The sequence below is a fragment of the Helicoverpa armigera genome, chromosome 13 (assembly GCF_030705265.1).
Source record: "Helicoverpa armigera isolate CAAS_96S chromosome 13, ASM3070526v1, whole genome shotgun sequence".
Lineage (NCBI taxonomy): Eukaryota > Metazoa > Arthropoda > Insecta > Lepidoptera > Noctuidae > Helicoverpa > Helicoverpa armigera.
In genome coordinates this window covers 12,145,096-12,162,890 of record NC_087132.1, presented here as the reverse complement: position 1 = coordinate 12,162,890, position 17,795 = coordinate 12,145,096, and the positions used below count along the sequence as shown (strand labels likewise).

At 37.4% G+C, this 17,795-nt stretch overlaps 1 protein-coding gene across 8 annotated transcripts in view; it reads left to right on the top strand.

The window, feature by feature from the left end:
• The window catches only part of Dl (dorsal), a 54,366-nt gene that overhangs the window by 15,425 nt on the left and 21,146 nt on the right, over window positions 1-17,795 (top strand). For all 8 annotated transcript variants that reach the window (XM_064037692.1, XM_049840723.2, XM_049840725.2 and 5 more), the window contains exons 2-3: window positions 4,378-4,437; window positions 5,710-5,836. In XM_064037692.1, the coding sequence (XP_063893762.1) occupies window positions 5,775-5,836 (62 nt within the window). In that variant the 5' untranslated portion in view covers window positions 4,378-4,437; window positions 5,710-5,774. The remainder of the gene's footprint in view (window positions 1-4,377; window positions 4,438-5,709; window positions 5,837-17,795) is intronic.

Sequence of the window (17,795 nt, the reverse complement as noted above, 5' to 3'; positions counted from 1 at the left end):
GAGTTGATCCAATAAGTCGGTCGCGTGACTCATGTTTTAAGACGTTAACTTTCAATTCAGACTTTGTTATCTCTTTTCTGCTTGCTACTAGACTGCTTGTTATTGTGATGCTTCAAAGTCAAATCATTTATTTCATTTAGGCCTTTACAAGCACTTAAGAATGTCAAAAATTATAAATAAGGTTGATTCTAGTTACCTATTCCAAAAGTTTATAATAATTTAGTATTGATTGTATGAGTGAATATGTTGATTATATTGAAATAAATAAATATTAAGGCGCCTTTGAGTAGCTAGATTTTCCATTAAATAACTTTACCAGTAATTGTAGTATCAACAAAACGTAAGTTAATTTCGTTAACAAGGTTTACAATATTAATAATAAAATCCGGAAATGCATTATTGTGCGGTTTCAGTGTGATAGAATTCTTGTTATTATCGCCTTTTGATTAATTAAGTCATTAATTAACTATTTTGTTAGTGTTTCTCTTAGCATGATTTTGCATTCATTATAATTGTTTTTTTTTATGCAACTTTACAAGATTTATGCAGAATTGTTCTGATCAATATCAAGTTTAATCTGCATTTCAAATTGTTGATTTAAAATTCTTTAGCAGCCGAAATTATTCAATGGCATTTCGAAAGGACATTTGCATTTTATATGAAGCTGGCCAACATCCGTGGAGAAAGGATGGCATACAACCACACCTATTAACGTGTGCATAAACTAAATATAACTCATTATATGCAGTAGACTCTGTTCATACTTATAGTGTTAGGAGGCACGTGTTGATCTATAGTTACGTGTTTAAGATCAGTTTATTGAATGTTTGTCTAAATATCCTTTACGCCTTTTTATAGTCCCTCTGCAGGGCACAAGCCACAGACAAGAACATTATGATTGTTCTTCATATTGTATTATGTCACAAGGAAAGGAAGCATCATTATTACATACTGTTGGTTATCCGTTGTATTTGGGATTTCCTTCCGTCAAGAGAATTTTATTACTGGATATGAATTTACCTTACTGTTTAAAATTACCTTTTGTTTTATGGTGTTCGTTCCTGTTAGTTCTTCTTGGCGAAAGTCTTAACTTTTTATACGATCTTTGATATAGTTTTTGGTCTGAATGTGACATTATTATCTACTGTAGATCGCAATGCAGTCTAAGCTGTTTTTATATACTCTTAGTTATTCGAGTTCATGTTAGTTGAGGTATTGACACTTATATTCGATAAGTTGCATAATAGTTTGAAATATCGAAGAGACAGGTAGTTTTTATGTCATGCATATTATGCATGCAAGTCGCAGATCCGTGAGTCTCGAATTATTTATGAATCTGAATTAAATGGAATTGTATTTTCAGCATTTTGTAATAAAATATTCTGAAATAGTGATTAATTTGTTATAAATAGTTTAATAAGTGACCTACCACAACATGTGATTTGTTAGACATTACGTAGACAAGTGCTGATTATGTGACAATAGTTAGTGTGGAAAATAACATGGATGTCGCATTTTCAATTTTCAAGTAGTTAAGCAAAACTTTGCTGTAATTATGTTTTTTTTTTATATTTGAGTATTTTGTGTCCCTTGCATCTATTTCCATTCTGCAGTTTTGAATTGTACAATTTAACAGAAATTAATTAAAAGAGAAACTAGTTTGGCCTCATGTTTCGAACTTACAGCTTGTCTAAAATACTTGAATAATCGTTGTATCTTGCTCCGTGATTCGAAAAGCGTTTAGTTATTTTTAGATTACTTAATGGAGTTCTGTATAATTAAAATCATATCAACATCCTGAGCCAGTAGCAATATTTTAGTAAAGTTGTATTTTTGGTCACCATCAGTCCGTGTTTATATTGAATGATTTTTCACACACCAAACAAATTTCGGGATGAATTCGGGACCCGATTCTAGTATTAGAAAGTATGGGTTGATACAATGTTACCAATATTTCCATAAAGTAGTACCTTGCATGGTTAGCAATAAAAACTGAAACACCTCAGTAATAACTACGAAACTTAATCTGACGATCAGACTACCCAATTACAAGTGTGGCAACAGAAAATATTAATAGTAAATGATGTGAGCGAACATGCGCACGCGTTGCCTAGACTGCGTCTGCGCGTGACGCGCCCGCGTGGGCTGTGATGTATTAAACTAGTGACACAATGAGTATTGCAGAAAAAACGCGCCACACTAAATAAAGGAACCACCATGTCTGTGAAATTATAGCATCGCATAACTGGTGTCTAAGTTATATGATCTGGGTGTTTAAAATGTACCAGGAGTTGAAAACACAACGGATTGGCAAAAATAGGTCCTTTTAGATCAATTTATAAGGATTATAAAGGAGTTACGCCACCCTTCCATTTATTTTTGCTAGATACAAAACAGCATCAATTAGTGTCTGGTAATGTGGTTCCTCTCAGAGCACCTCTACCTTTACCTGGTCATTACCCTCTCAAAAAGACAGATGCAAGTCAGTCTTGGCAGCGATCACGACCACTCTCAGCATTCCTTTGTAGACATACATGGCGCCTATGGTTACGAACGTTATAAACAATTGGTTAACACTACAGCGACAGGTCTTTATCGAGTAGTGGAACTTTTGTCAATTGCTTCTGTATTAGCGAAGTCAATTTACATCGTACGAATACCGGCAGTTAAGTAATATGTACTAACGGAACCCGAGGGAACTACTTCCCACACTCGGAAAAAAGCAGCCTGTATGTTGTCCTGATGTGTAAGCTACATCACTGACAAGTTTCATCAGAATCCATTCAGCAGTTAAAAGAGGAACATACAAATATACATAGGTACATACATACATAGAAGATTGTAAACGGTAATGAGAAATACCTGCCCTCGTTATATTACTCTACTATAAGATACACGTCTATAATAGTTTGCTCCAATTCGATGACAATATAGCGGAAATCGTTGTCTGGTGACATTGCTTCTATTATAACGTTCACAGCTTCCTGTATCTACACAATATTATTCTGAAAACATTCCTGAACGCTCGAAATTAATACAATGTCTTGTTTGAACAGTTTTATCTTAGGAATGTCATCGTGTTTTCATGGAAAATTAATTACGACAATGGACCACACTTAAATTTTTAAATGCATTTGTGTAGATAGGTACATCTTTACTGACGTTTGACTACATATTGCAAAATAATTTGCAGTGCCACTTATGCCACCGCGTCTTTATGCAGTTAACAGCTGTCAGTTTTTAAAGGATCATGCTGTTGTTTATTCTGACTGGTACTGACTGACAACAGACTATTACAAAGTGGCACCTAAAAACGGTCAGACTGAATTCACAATAATGTTTACATCTTTACCCCCATATTTTATTAGTAGGTATGCACTTGAAGTTTACCTCAATCAAAGTACAGTATAAATATAAATGCCTGTAATAAAATCAGCAAGTAGCAATTATAATGATTATTATTTATAAGTAATGTGATGTAGTGGGCACCGCACGTTTTGCTTGGCTTGTGTCTTTGTACCTGTAAACGGTGTTAGAAACAATTGAATGAATCATGAGTTAAGTAATCTAATGACTTCGTTAGAATATATTTGCTCAAGTACAGTCAGGGAAAGATACATGTTGACATTTGCAATTTTTGAGTCACTTATTTTTTGTTGTAAGTAACTTTACTTTTGGTTGATTGTTGAGAAATAAATTGTAAAACTTAATTAAGTACTTTTCTATATTTTTTGTTGTTGTAAATATTGTAGTTTTGTTGGTTTGAGAAAGCGTATTGCTTGTGTATTTTCATTTTCTGGGTATCATCATAAATCATAATGTTTAAAAGCTTCACTAACATTATACAATGGTTTAATTAAATGGTTTAAAAAGTTTTTTTTATTTGTAAAAATATCATATTTGGTATTGGTATTACCTTGACCGTACAATTTTTCAAGTACTATGTTTGTTTTAAGGTTATGATTTTGACACCTGCAAAAATAATTTATTAAAATAAAAAGTAACCATCCTTAATGTAGTATTTTACTGTATTTTCGTTGTTGCTGTGTAAAATCATTGCCAAGTAGAAATAGGAATGTTTTACGATATTCCGCTTAAGTAGTTTTTAGATATTAATTTGCATCAATGTGTCGTTGATCTGTTGGTTTATTTTATTAACTCATCAAATCATATTGTGTGAATATTTAAATTTCATAATATTGTGTAACTTTTATGTAAAAACAGACTTACCTTCCTAAAAAGAACGTAATTCCCAAGTCATAACTTTTCTATATCATTGTAGATTAAAGTATCCCAATAAAATGTGAATGTAAAAGTAGTTGAAAGATATTTTATTTGATTTGTTTTTATTATTAAATAATGTTTTATTCTTTACAGAAAGCGCCATACGTATAGGCGGTCCCCAGAATGACGAACAACTGAATATTAGTGATGTTTGTAAGTATTTCACTATTTATTTTAATACAATTTAATACACAAATTGGGATTTAGGTTAAGTAAAAACCTCCATAGTTCATGGGTAGATAAATTGTCAACAATCTTACTACGAAGTTGTATATGTAGTAAAATTCTTGTTGATAGTATTATATCAAGTTTGCCTCAAAGTGTGGGTTGAGTACGCCTGCACTAATAGTGTGGCGAGTTCCATAGTTTATTTTTAAGTGGCTTAAAGGCTGATGATGGGCTCAAACGTGAAGCTTCTATAGTATTTGTATATAATTTTAAAATATTTGAGTAAGTATACAGTATAACATTTGGCTTCACGATATTGGTTCATGTTTTTGTGGCAATCATAACATTTTTTACACAGATTTTGCTAGTTCTTATTTTTTTTCTTGACCACATAGCTTGTTATTATGATATAGATAACTTTGCCAAGAGCCAGTGATCAAGGCATTGAACATATTACGAGACTAGTTCAATGACCTCACCATCACAGCATACATGGCAACAGCGCTGGATCACAAACAGCAGCCATATTAAAATATTATTTATTTGACCTTGTCATACTGGAACAGCTGAAGAGTCCACTCGTCCGAAAACTAGTCAGTTTTAACAACGTCTCGGCTATAAATATTATTAATATTTTAATAGGTATGAGTTCCGTCTCACAACTCGCACCCGACCTTCGCTTCGTGGTTATTTTGTTTTTAATATGTTTTGATGGAGCTCGTATTGTTGGCGGTTTATTCCCTAGAGTTATTTATTCGAATCATACAAAATTTCTAAAAGTCTGACTGTAATAATTACACAAAATATTCACTTCAGCATCAAAGGACAAAGGGTCATTTTCTTCTTAAAAAAGTCCCTGAAAAACATTTTGTTTTATTGTTTGCGGGCCCTCTTTAAAAAGTCAGTCTAGACCTTTTTGTGGTATTCATAGCAATATTTACTTCCTCTGATCCATTTTAAATGTCAGCAAAAACTGGTTTGTATAAAACCTCATTAATTATGTGAGTGATGTGTCATTTGCGTTCACATCCTGAATTATATTTATTTATAATAGCACTTGTAAAAAGTGCTCTTGATAAACATTGTGTTGGTCATTATGACCTTTAATAAAACGGATAAGAAAAGTTAGGAAGAAGAGAAGGACATCACATCGTCTTCTTTTATCATTTTGTTATTACTTATTTTTCTTAATTGTTATTGACCCTTTACTTCACAGCTGTTTTATACTACTACTAACATGTTAACTTTTTCCACCAGTTGAGGCGATTACTTTGGCGGATCCGTCGTTCGGCGCGGGCGCAGGCGCCGGCATAGACGAGAGCATGGCGCGCCGCGACCAGCCCTACGTAGAGATCGTCGAGCAGCCGGCCAGCAAGGCGCTCAGGTTAGTTGCTCACGCGCATGGCTGTCGGCCAACGATGTTAATGTACCTACAGTCATGTACCGAATTAGTGATTAGTTAGAAATATCTATGACTGAATTGTGGTAATAATTGGCGTTTGGAAGCTGCTGGTTTTGTTTACGATTGTAAGGAACCGCTAATCCGCCTTAACTGAGCGTGTTAATGAATGCTCATAAATTGCTCATGAGATGAGTAGTGACCGGACAGTAAAGGATTTATAGGAAAGTAAATGGGGCAAGTTTATTGTCAAGAGAGGAAATTGATAATTCTTGATATTCAGGAAACAAGTGGCAAATAAATGTTTCATGTAATGTCGTTCGTATAAAATGTAAATTCTTTAGAGGTGCTAAGCTAACTTCTAAAACAACAATCCCACTAAGTAACGTCTGGTTCCAGTATGAATTAATATAAAAATTGCCTTTAAATAATGTGTACTTCATTTTGAGTGCGACTGTACCTGCGCCTGGGCACACCGAGTTTATAAATATTAAAATAATGTTTTATCAGATCGGTAGTGTTTCAAATTATCATTGAGACTTATTGATTTAATTTATAGAGGTGTCCAAGCCGTTACTTCATCACAGCAATAAGTTTTTTTTTTAGTATTAGATATTTCAGTGACTTGACCTATATGATAAAGTTATTATCAAATTAATTTGGAAAAGTACTACTGTGACGTATTTATAAATTTCTTGGAATTAAAACCGCAATTGTATTAAAGTTAAAGTCTAATTTTCCTTAATCCGTTCTCGGCTCTTTTAGCTTGAAGTTATAACTTTTACTGCACACTTATTTCATAATAAGTATATAATTTTAAGAAGGCCTATTAAAATAACTCTTCGCCTACATTGAAACTCGAAACCTCCATTTACTCCCATATTTTTATTTAACTTAAATTACTAAAAAAATAGGACCACTTGTAAATAACAGTTGTACACACCTCCCACATCAGACTACCTAAAAGAAAACCTGTGGTTTTGTGACACATTATATTTCACGTAGGTATTAGATACTTGAATATTTTAGATACTTACGAGTCACGTAGATCATTCACAAAAGCAGCTATAGTGCCTATCCTACTCCTTACTCCTTCTGTCGACATAGTCCAAAAGAAGAAAAAATATTGTCTCATTAATCATGATGACGTAAGGACAGAATAAAATCATTTCAACTTTTTCGTCACTGTCATGAATCACGATATTGTATCTGGAATTTAACATCATCATCATCATCTCAGCCATAGGACGTCCACTGCTGAAAATAGGCCTCTCCCTTTGATCTCCACAAATACTTACCTCTGAAGATATTAGAATTTAACATACTAAGTCCTGAATGACTTAATTTTCACCTTTTTTTGATAACTATCTTCAAATATCGCTCCCGCTGTGGGTGCAGCGTGAGGGGAGTATCAGACTCTTACTGAACTACAATGTTCCTACTTGAGCCCTTTGAGTACCAGGGCCGCGATAACATCCCGCAGCATGTTTAATTCACCTTGCGATAATACTCTTATCATGTCTTGGCACAAAGGTCAACCTTCTGTACCTCAGTATGAAATAGGTACTAATGATAGGAACGAATGATAGTATAATACTGCTAAATCCTGGTCATTTAGCTGCTCTAATAATGGGTCTAGTAATGATAATAGTTATTGTAAGTGAAGTCAAAGTTTATCACACTAATTGAACCAATGTAGTGGCCAAGTAATCAGTTAATTGCACTACGCTACTGCCATGTTCATATACCTACGTATCATTTGATACTTTAACAGCTTTCTATAGGGAATCATTGTGTTATATACGCTGATTCTCATAAAACTATTTCCAAAAATGCATTAAGTTATTTGTAGAAAATCTTCATTATGGGAGTTGAAGCATAGGTTGAAAAACTTATAGTCTTCTTCTCCTTCTTGTTACGTACTGCCTGTTCCCAAGTTATTTGAGGTTGGCACAATGTGTTCTCCTCTTCCATTCCTTTCTGTCAGTCGTCATACTAACATGCACTGCCTTCTCAATCTTACTTTTCGTGGGTCTACCTCTGCTTCTCCAACCATCCACATTCATAATTATCATTCATTATCGCATGTTACGTTTAAAGAACAACCTCCTATCTACATATAAATGTAATTAAATTTTTAGTTTCGTTAAATCATTCTCTTATTTAGTGCACTGGCACATACGAAAAATTATTCAGATATGCGCTCAGCAAATATTATAAGAACAAGTTGGCACCGTGCAAATCGGGGGCGGTCTCTCTGTAGAGCAAATTTATTAGGTCATGCACCCCGGCTTTATCTACTGGTGAGGTGCCTGGCAGATATTAATTCTTATTTTATATACCGGTTTATTTATTCGTAGTTTTCACAAATTTTTAATGCTAAGTAGTGGAAGACTTCTAGATCAAAATTCACGTCAGAGAACGTCAGGCGGGCTGGATAAAACTCTGATATAAGGGCTGCACTTGCAGCTTGAAAGTATTTATGTGGAAACGCAGGTAACCCATAGAAGCTTTCTAATTCCTGATCGTATACCTACACCTGCATCTTGGTTTTTATTTACTACCATTCTAACTGCCCTGTCATCCTCAATCGAGAAAATAGTATTTTATCAATGGGCCAACTATTTCTAAGATAAAGAGAGAAATGTATCATTCAAATTCGATATGACATCACAAGCAGTTACCTATCAGCTGACGATAATGCAAGATAGCGAACACAGTCATCATTATTTATTTTTTTACCCCATTTTATATTACATATGACATGTAAGACTTACATTATTTTCCATCAAAACTTTCCTAGTTTAAATCTGAATCAAAAACTTGGTTCGCAGAGAAAAAAAAATCTAAAGATGTAAAATAACACATGATTCATAGACGTCAAGAATAGACAAAACCCGCGGTCGTAGATCGCAATGTTGTTATAATGAGCTGGAGATTTACTAAACAAAAATTATTTAACTTGTTACTACGCCGCTAAAGGAAAACGGTGTACAAGTTCATTCATCTATTTTTAGTATTTAATTATGATGAATCACTGGATTTTTTTACGCTCGCGTGGTGGCGATCGGTTTGAACTGGCTGGTACAAATATTCAATGGAAATTGGCGGGAATCTTCTGTTTATATATATATCGGCTTTTTCGGTTTTTATAGGTGTCTATAGTATAAAATATATATATTCTGTAAAATTATCTTACAGTAAAATATTGAAAACAGAAATGAAAATGCGTTTAAAAAGTCCAACTATTTTGACCGAGTAACAGCAAGTGTAAACTAATTATGCATAATAATAAATACAGATATAAACAGCGATCGGCCAGAAATAAATACAGATATTCTGAGAAGTCATTACCTACATCAGAAACTGCTAACTTGAGTCGGATAAAGAGAAATATAGCTCTTATTTGTTAATGCATAAGTACTAGAGTGCAATGAATTTTGTATCTACGTGTTAGTTGATATCTTAGTTGGATATGCATAAATTATAGACGTAACTTGACAACCTACATATTCTATGGTCGTGTCAATACTTTTTTTACCACCCTATCAGAAGCATAAACTCAGTCAAATCTAATTCCATATCGTTTCTTACTAATATAAAAAAGCTATCTGACCAATTTAAACCTGTCGACCGGTCAAGTAATTTTCTTAGAATTTGGAGAAATTGAGGAAAATATAGTAGGTACTTCAGTTTTACTTGATATGTCAAAATAATCGTTGTTCTACCTAAATATTCCAAGTGACCTTAGAAATCATTTAACAGTGCGATGCATTTAACAATTATTTATTTTATCAATTAAATTGATGTTTATGGACTGACCAGTTCAGTTGAAACAGCTGAATCGATTTGGATAAATGCCATGTTATAGATAGCTGATGTAATGTGCAATTTGAAATTGAATATTGCTGGTTTAATATCAATATTTAGGATGCGGTTAAGATTAGCTAAATTATTAAAATTGAAGGTCCTTTTATGAAAATAACAGTAGTTATGTATTCGCATGCCAACACATTAGGTATAACATTTTTATATACATGTCGGAGGCGAACATCAAGGATGGCACTATCGTCCGACATCAGTTAGGGTAATGAAGCAAAGAGATAACTCAAAGAAACTCAAAACTCAAACAAACTAAAAACTCACACGTTTATTCAAATTAGTCAGAACAAAAGACAGCCCCCAAAACGCCCGCCCTTCGCCACTTCCTATGTGTTTTGGCTTGGGGAGAAGAAGTGGCGGAACAAACTCCCCAGCAACACATGTCTGTCTGTTAGGTTAGAAGAACCTTTACACTTTAATTTCAAAAGACACTTTACACACTTTACAATATGGATCTACAACGGTACTACATCACTAGGCAATAACACTAGACGTGACGTAGGGCAGTTTCGAGATGTGCGCAGCACGACGACTCGACCAAGACTGAGCTCCGCGGACGCCACGCCGACCACCACTACTCTGCCAAGCGCGCCAAAATGTTGTTTCACCGGAAACGTCACCAGAGGGCGCGCTTGCGTGACGTTTAGTGTCCGTACTATTGACAGTCTCCGACACGGCCATCCTGCGTAGACCCACGTCCTCGTGGGTTAATCTGCAACAACACAAACACAGCACAGTATGCACAGTACAACCTCGGCCACTCCTGACCACTATGTAGCACACTGAACAAAAGTCACACAGATCCATCTGAACCACAGAACCACATAGGGTCATAATTACGCCACACAGGCTTATTAATATCGCTCACACTTGAATGCCACACAGGCTACCAACTGCCACACAGGCTACCAACTGCCACACAGGCTACCAACTGCCACACAGGCTACCAACTGCCACACAGGCTACCAACTGCCACACAGGCTACCAACTGCCACACAGGCTACCAACTGCCACAAAGGCTACCAACTGCCACACAGGCTACCAACTGCCACACAGGCTACCAACTGCCACACAGGCTACTAGCTGCCACACAGGCTCCTAACTGCCACACAGGCTCCTAGCTGCCACACAGGCTCCTAGCTGCCACACAGGCTCCTAGCTGCCACACAGGCCAGTTATTGTCAAGTTTGTCTGATCAATCTAAACATTTTCAATGCAATAGAATGCTTTCACCTTGTGCGATGACATGCGATGTCCTGGCCTGCCGCAACTCATACGGCCTCCACGACAAATCTGGGGGAGGATGACGCTCCAAACAGCAACTGCAGCGCAGCTCGCCCGCCGCTTGACTAGTAGACCTCGTCCTGTTCTTCAGGCTCGGTTCACCTTAGATGTTATCTGTTAAGTCAGAAATGGAAAGTGCTTAAGCATCAAATATTGACAACATATGGGTCAGCAACAAACCTTCTCGATGGTAAGACCTAAACACATGTTATGGGTTTTAAGAATAGCAATCACCATTTAAATGAAGAAACTAGTTACATTAAATTCTAAGCACGAAATCAAAGAAAGATCGAATTGCTAGTCAGACTGAACTTGTAAATTACAAAATCATTACAGCTACGGTTGTCATTCACATCAACGCCTTCTACTCGATAGGCTTCACAAAACCGTCGTGTCCCTTAGCCGAGCTCTCAGCCCATCCTGGCCTCCTAGGGACCACAACCACAACTATAGTGACATGACACCAACTGTACCACAGATGTATACGGGTCTCTTCCTGGTCACCCCGATGCCGTCACACAGGCCAACGAGTCTCTTCCAGGTCACCCTGATACCCATCTTAGGTACAGCTTAACACAATAAAAACAACAGTACCGCAGACTTTACATAGGTCTCTTCTTGGTCACCCCGATGCCATCACACAGGCCAACGGGTCTTTTCCAAGTCACCCCGGTCTCCATCATTGGTACAACTTAGCGCAACGAAATTACAGAGTAGGTGAACGTAACACTTTACCAAAAATCTATCGTCTGATGCACAATTCAATCAAATGACGCAAAAACTGAAATATTCTAACTTTAGGATATTGATGAGATCAGATAACTAATAATTTTCAACTCTGGGATCAAACCTGTGAACCTAGGTTTCTGATTATCTACGATTCCACCAATTAATAAGCGCAGTGGTAGCGCAATCAACGAGACTGAAACTGTCTCTCAAGTTTATAAATGTCGTAAGACAAATAACCTCAAAATAAAGCAAAAATGGATCGGTCTCACCGGGTTTCCACTCAACACCTCAACGCGCATGACGATGCGCACATCGCTATGGCGCGCAGTACAGCAAGGCTTTCGCGGACGTGAAGCCACGTAGATGCACGAGCACCAACACTCCGACCTTACGATGACACGTCAGGCTCCTGGCAGCTGGGATGCTCCGCAGTAATTTTGACGCCATATTGCACAATAACCACCGTCATTGTTGAAACATGAAAAAAAGACAAATTCGGTTAATTTTCTAGCATACCTTCAATAACTAACTTGACATGTAACAATGGAAACCGATACACCATTACCGTAACCGTGGTTACCATACTTGTACCTTCGCTGAAATTCTCAATAAATCTTCTACTACAAACTCCATTTCAAATTATCGACGTTACATTTTTTTTTTTTGTCAATGGGCAGAATTTTATCTTCGCATGACGAATTCTTAACACATGTGGGCATTCGGATTACATCCCACTTCTGATGTCGGAGGCGAACATCAAGGATGGCACTATCGTCCGACATCAGTTAGGGTAATGAAGCAAAGAGATAACTCAAAGAAACTCAAAACTCAAACAAACTAAAAACTCACACGTTTATTCAAATTAGTCAGAACAAAAGACAGCCCCCAAAACGCCCGCCCTTCGCCACTTCCTATGTGTTTTGGCTTGGGGAGAAGAAGTGGCGGAACTAGGGCTTTCAATACCGGTATTACGGGATCCCGTAATACCGTGATCACGGATATATTTTGGTATTTTTTCAATACCGGTATTGAGGAGCCAATACCGTGATTACGGTATTACATCTTTTTATAATTTTAATTATTGTGGTTTGTTGTAATAAGTAACAGGAAGTTGTTTTAAATAAGATAAATAACTACGACTCGTAAGATGTATGTACCAACCAACTCGTAAACTTATTCTCACACTTCACACTTGTGTATTAAGCGCCAACCCGCCCAGCATACCCGCCCGCTGATAGTTCTTCAGCAGGGTTTTGTCTCCCTTTTTGAAGAACAGGACGACAACACTCCTACTCCACGCCTCTGGAGTTCTCCCTTCAAACAGGACGGCATTAAAAAGCTTCTGGAGCTCCCCCAGTATGGGCTTACCTCCTGTTTTAATAGCTCTGTTGTAATGCCATCCTCGCCAGGGGCTTTTCCATTTTTGAGCTGTCTCAGAGCGATCTCGATTTCGCCACTGCTGACTTCTGGCAGGTCTTCGGTGAAATGGCGTGTTAATGTGGCTCTAGAATCCTCATTTCCGGGATAAGGTCGAGATGCATGCGATGCGTATAACCGGCCATAGAAGTTTTCCACTTCCGAAAAGACTGCCAGCACCGAAGAAATGACTTCTCCACTTGTTGTGGTCAGCTTCGTCAAGTGGCTTCTTCCAAGAGATTGTACGAATACCTTTGACCCCCGATTCAGCTCAATTGCTCTTTCAAAGTCAAGAGTATTGGAGCACCGGAGGTCGCATCGTACGTGCTTGTTGATCTCTTGGTTTAGAGCCCGCTTAGCTGACGAGGCGGGTTTTCACGTCGTTTCTTCATAATCCCTGACGCTGCATGTTACAGAATCTCGAACCTTCCTCCCTGAGGATCCGAACCACATGTCCACCCCAAGTCGAACATGTCGAACCACATATTCGTGGTTCTGGTTAACGTCTGTTGTGGTTTCCACGGCGGCAAATCGGTTCTCCAAATTTGACTGGAACTTTTCAGATCCTGTCATGGTTTGGAGCAGTGTTGGTCGGAGCCTGGCCTTCATCAGACGGAAACGTTCGGCCTTGAAGTTGATATTCAGAGAGCCTCGGACAAGTCGGTGATCGCTACCGGTGTTAAACCTATTGATCACGGAGACGTCTCTGACTATGTGCTTCTTGTTCGTCATGATGAAGTCAATCTCATTTTTAGTCATAGTGTCGGGGCTATGATTGGACGCTTTTTGAAACTAAAGGATTGTGTTTTAAAAGTTGTAATCGATCTAAAATTAAACTCGAATTAGACGAATTCGATTTGACAATATAAAAAAATGTTTACAACAGCCTTTCTGTAGTCAAAGTAACTATATTAGTACTGTACTATACGGGATGCCAATTTACTAAAAGCGGATATTGCGCTAAAATTTAGATAGTTAGTTAGATATGGTCAAGCTAATGACTTAAGCCAAAATCTTGCAAAAGCACTTCGAAAACGCATAAAGGAGCGACAACTTTTAATATCTGGAGTATTGCAATATTTGCATGACCGACAATACCGTGATCACGTGATCACGGTATTGAAATTTCTAATACCGGTATTGATACCGGAATTTAAAAAATCCGGTATTTGAAAGCCCTAGGCGGAACAAACTCCCCAGCAACACATGTCTGTCTGTTAGGTTAGAAGAACCTTTACCCTTTAATTTCAAAAGACACTTTACACACTTTACAATATGGATCTACAACGGTACTACATCACTAGGCAATAACACTAGACGTGACGTAGGGCAGTTTCGAGATGTGCGCAGCACGACGACTCGACCAAGACTGAGCTCCGCGGACGCCACGCCGACCACCACTACTCTGCCAAGCGCGCCAAAATGTTGTTTCACCGGAAACGTCACCAGAGGGCGCGCTTGCGTGACGTTTAGTGTCCGTACTATTGACAGTCTCCGACATACATTTTAGGAGATTCTTTCAAAATTACTAAACATCAGGATTTTTTTCTTGTTCGATTGTATCCTTGAGGCTGCCAAACTTATGAACCATTTTCAAAAATCTTTCATTGTTGGGAAGCTGCATTATTCCCGGGTGTCATAGGCTTTACTTCCCGGGTACGTAAAGTAATTTCCACGTGACTCGAGAGAAGCCGCGGTAAATAGCTTGTTGTATACAAAACACCTACGTCACATCACATATTGGGCTGATGATCGAGCTACATCGTTCGGCTTTTGTTCCCGCCGCTAATTCTGAAGGTGACGCGCCGAGCTATTTCAGGGTTCAAGTGCCAGCCCTCGGCCGCTGCCGGTCATATGTTGCAACGTTTGATCAGGCCAGGAAGACATGGGAGAAATGTTTCAATATCTCTGACTACATCGTCCATTACCATCAGACGAAATAGGGGCCACACGTGTGGTCATACAATATCATCAATACAAAAACTGTTCTCCTTCAAGAACTGACCAACATTGAATACAATTACCGTTTCCAGTTACTTTACAATTTTGACTAATTGACAGCCATACATGCTAACTGTACAGAGGTTTGTCACGAAACGTCCCATTTGAAAGAACCCTTTAGTGCCACACAGATGAACATAAGAGTTGAGAAAAAAGCCAACGTTGTTCCCAACGAAAGCAATGGGTGTCAAACGTACTGCCAAACTAGATAATACTGTCAACATGATGAGCGATTTAGTTTCCACATTACACAAGTCATCAGCGCCAATATTTTTTAGGGCGAAACCGGCTCGGCAACAATTTGAGGAAGTGAAATAATTAACGAGTTTGTACTATGTGTACGGGGATTTACCTACTACTGGACGATACAATAACATCCTTGAGACGGCTGTATGATGCTGTGGCGCGGTGATGCGCGCACGCACGTTGTTACTACTTTTTTTGGAGATTTTTATTATGTAGAAAATGTTGTCGAGGTAGACTGCATTTTGGGCTCAGTGTATCGCGTATTTCTTCATAGAAAATGTGACCAAGGAAATCGTTTAGTTTTCTGTTCATGAATCAATTTTTGGAAGCGCGCCAGTGGTTCCTGAGATCACCTATTCCAAGATGCTTTCATTTGATAAGTACAGACGACCTCAAGTTTTCTCTAATGTATTGTGTCCAATTTGCAATGCACCATGGGGGGAAATTATTTAATTCCACATTAATGAGCCCCCTATATAATATTATTTCCCTAAAGTTACAAGGTCTTGATGGAATGAATTAGTTCGGCCGAGGCCAGGTGCAGCTGCCGAGGTTATTTTCCTATTCGAGTGAATCATGCATCGATGAGATCCTAATTCGATTACGTCTCTCACTGAGCGCGTTTGATTTGTCTATGAAGTAAAAAATATGGCGGCATCCATTGGACCTGTTTGTTTATGTAGTTTTAGCTGTAAGATATTCCGTACTTAATAGCTTCATTAATAAAGCTACGCTATCGAATATAGACCTTCGCTGAACTGTGACCAAACTTGGGAATAAAAGCATCCAAATTCTGGCATACAAAGGTCATTATTAAATACCGAAAAAACTACTTAAATATGATAATACTCAGTATTCAGATAACTTCTCGAATTCACACCAGTTAGACGATAACCCAGTATTTACTGCATGAGTTGCGCAAACCTGTAGGCGTGGTTACATAACGGTTTTCCTCAGTATTCGCACTTTGTCAAGAAAGTGTGCCCACACTACAAAATTGTTATGGAACAAGGAAAATATTATCCTTTTATTTTCCTTATCGATTTGTAGATTATAATAGTCCTGCCCGCAGTATTGCTTTTAATTATGGTCAATTTTGCGAGTACGTTTTTGTTATCGGTTCGAATTCTGTGGAACCCCCATCATTAAACCATAAATAAATACAATAATATATTTTAAATCTATATTTTGATCGATATCGTTTCCTGTAAAATACCACACTGCTACCTTGACCATGACATCATTTAAAACTATATTTTTCAGTCAAATACCAGACTTTAAGTCCAAGGGCTCCGACACATTATTTTTAGTTCACGAGTTTAGTCGATGGTTTAAAATGAACGAATTACAATGTGGTTTACGTAAACTGTATTACGTCAGCCGCCATTTAAAAATAGTACTCCATTGAACACTATTTTTATACCAAGCCAGTGTTCATGAAATTCAATCAATTAAATATCGACAAGTAGTAATAGCCTCGATTTAAGAGTCACTTGACATTTCTATAGGTAATGTGTTAGAGGTGCGAACTGAGAAAAAAAGGCGGGATCTGGCTAGTTGACTATTGATAACACACTGCTTTTTGGTATGGAATAAACATTTGTATAGAGTATAGAAGTTATAACGTTAGCTCCTTGTAGAATAAATTATACCTTTATGCATTTCTCGATCGTAATAAAACTAATCCCCGCACCCTTTTAGGGTCGACAAAGTAAAAGTCGTTTTGAAATAAATTGCATGCAGATGCAATAAGTAAGAGGTGTTTGTTTTTTACGTGGCTTTAATAATTATTACACTCACCACAAGGAAAACCATATTTGTAAAAGATGACAAACAGAATGACCATAAACAAACAACTCTCCAAGCTTTTCCTCAGAACTGTAAAAGTTAAGTTACCTTTCCTAAATAAAATAAACAGTAGTAAGTACCTACAGACTAAACAATCGACCAACAGTTGGCTTGATGGTTAGATTTTTTTTTTTTGAGAAAAGCGCGAATCCAATCGGACTTTTTATTCCGTCCTGTACATGCCAGATATCGAATCGTAATTTGCGCACCTCCATTCATCTATATACCGATTTATGGGCCCAAACTAATTATCGGCCGACTAAAAGTTTGCAGTGTGTTATGTGTGTGTTATACTCTAATAGTATTGGTTAGCCATTTCCATTGATCCACTAGTATCGTGTACAAACGACAGGAAAACAATGATAGCTGCATACATCGTGTGCACTAACTGCTATGCAATAATTGCCCTGTGTTTTTTTTTGTAAGCATTTTATTATTTGTTGATATCGACTTCCTATGTTTTCCTGTAGTGCTAGACTAACGCCTGCTTTGTTAGATAATTATACGATTTGTGTTATCACGTGATTATACTTTGTTG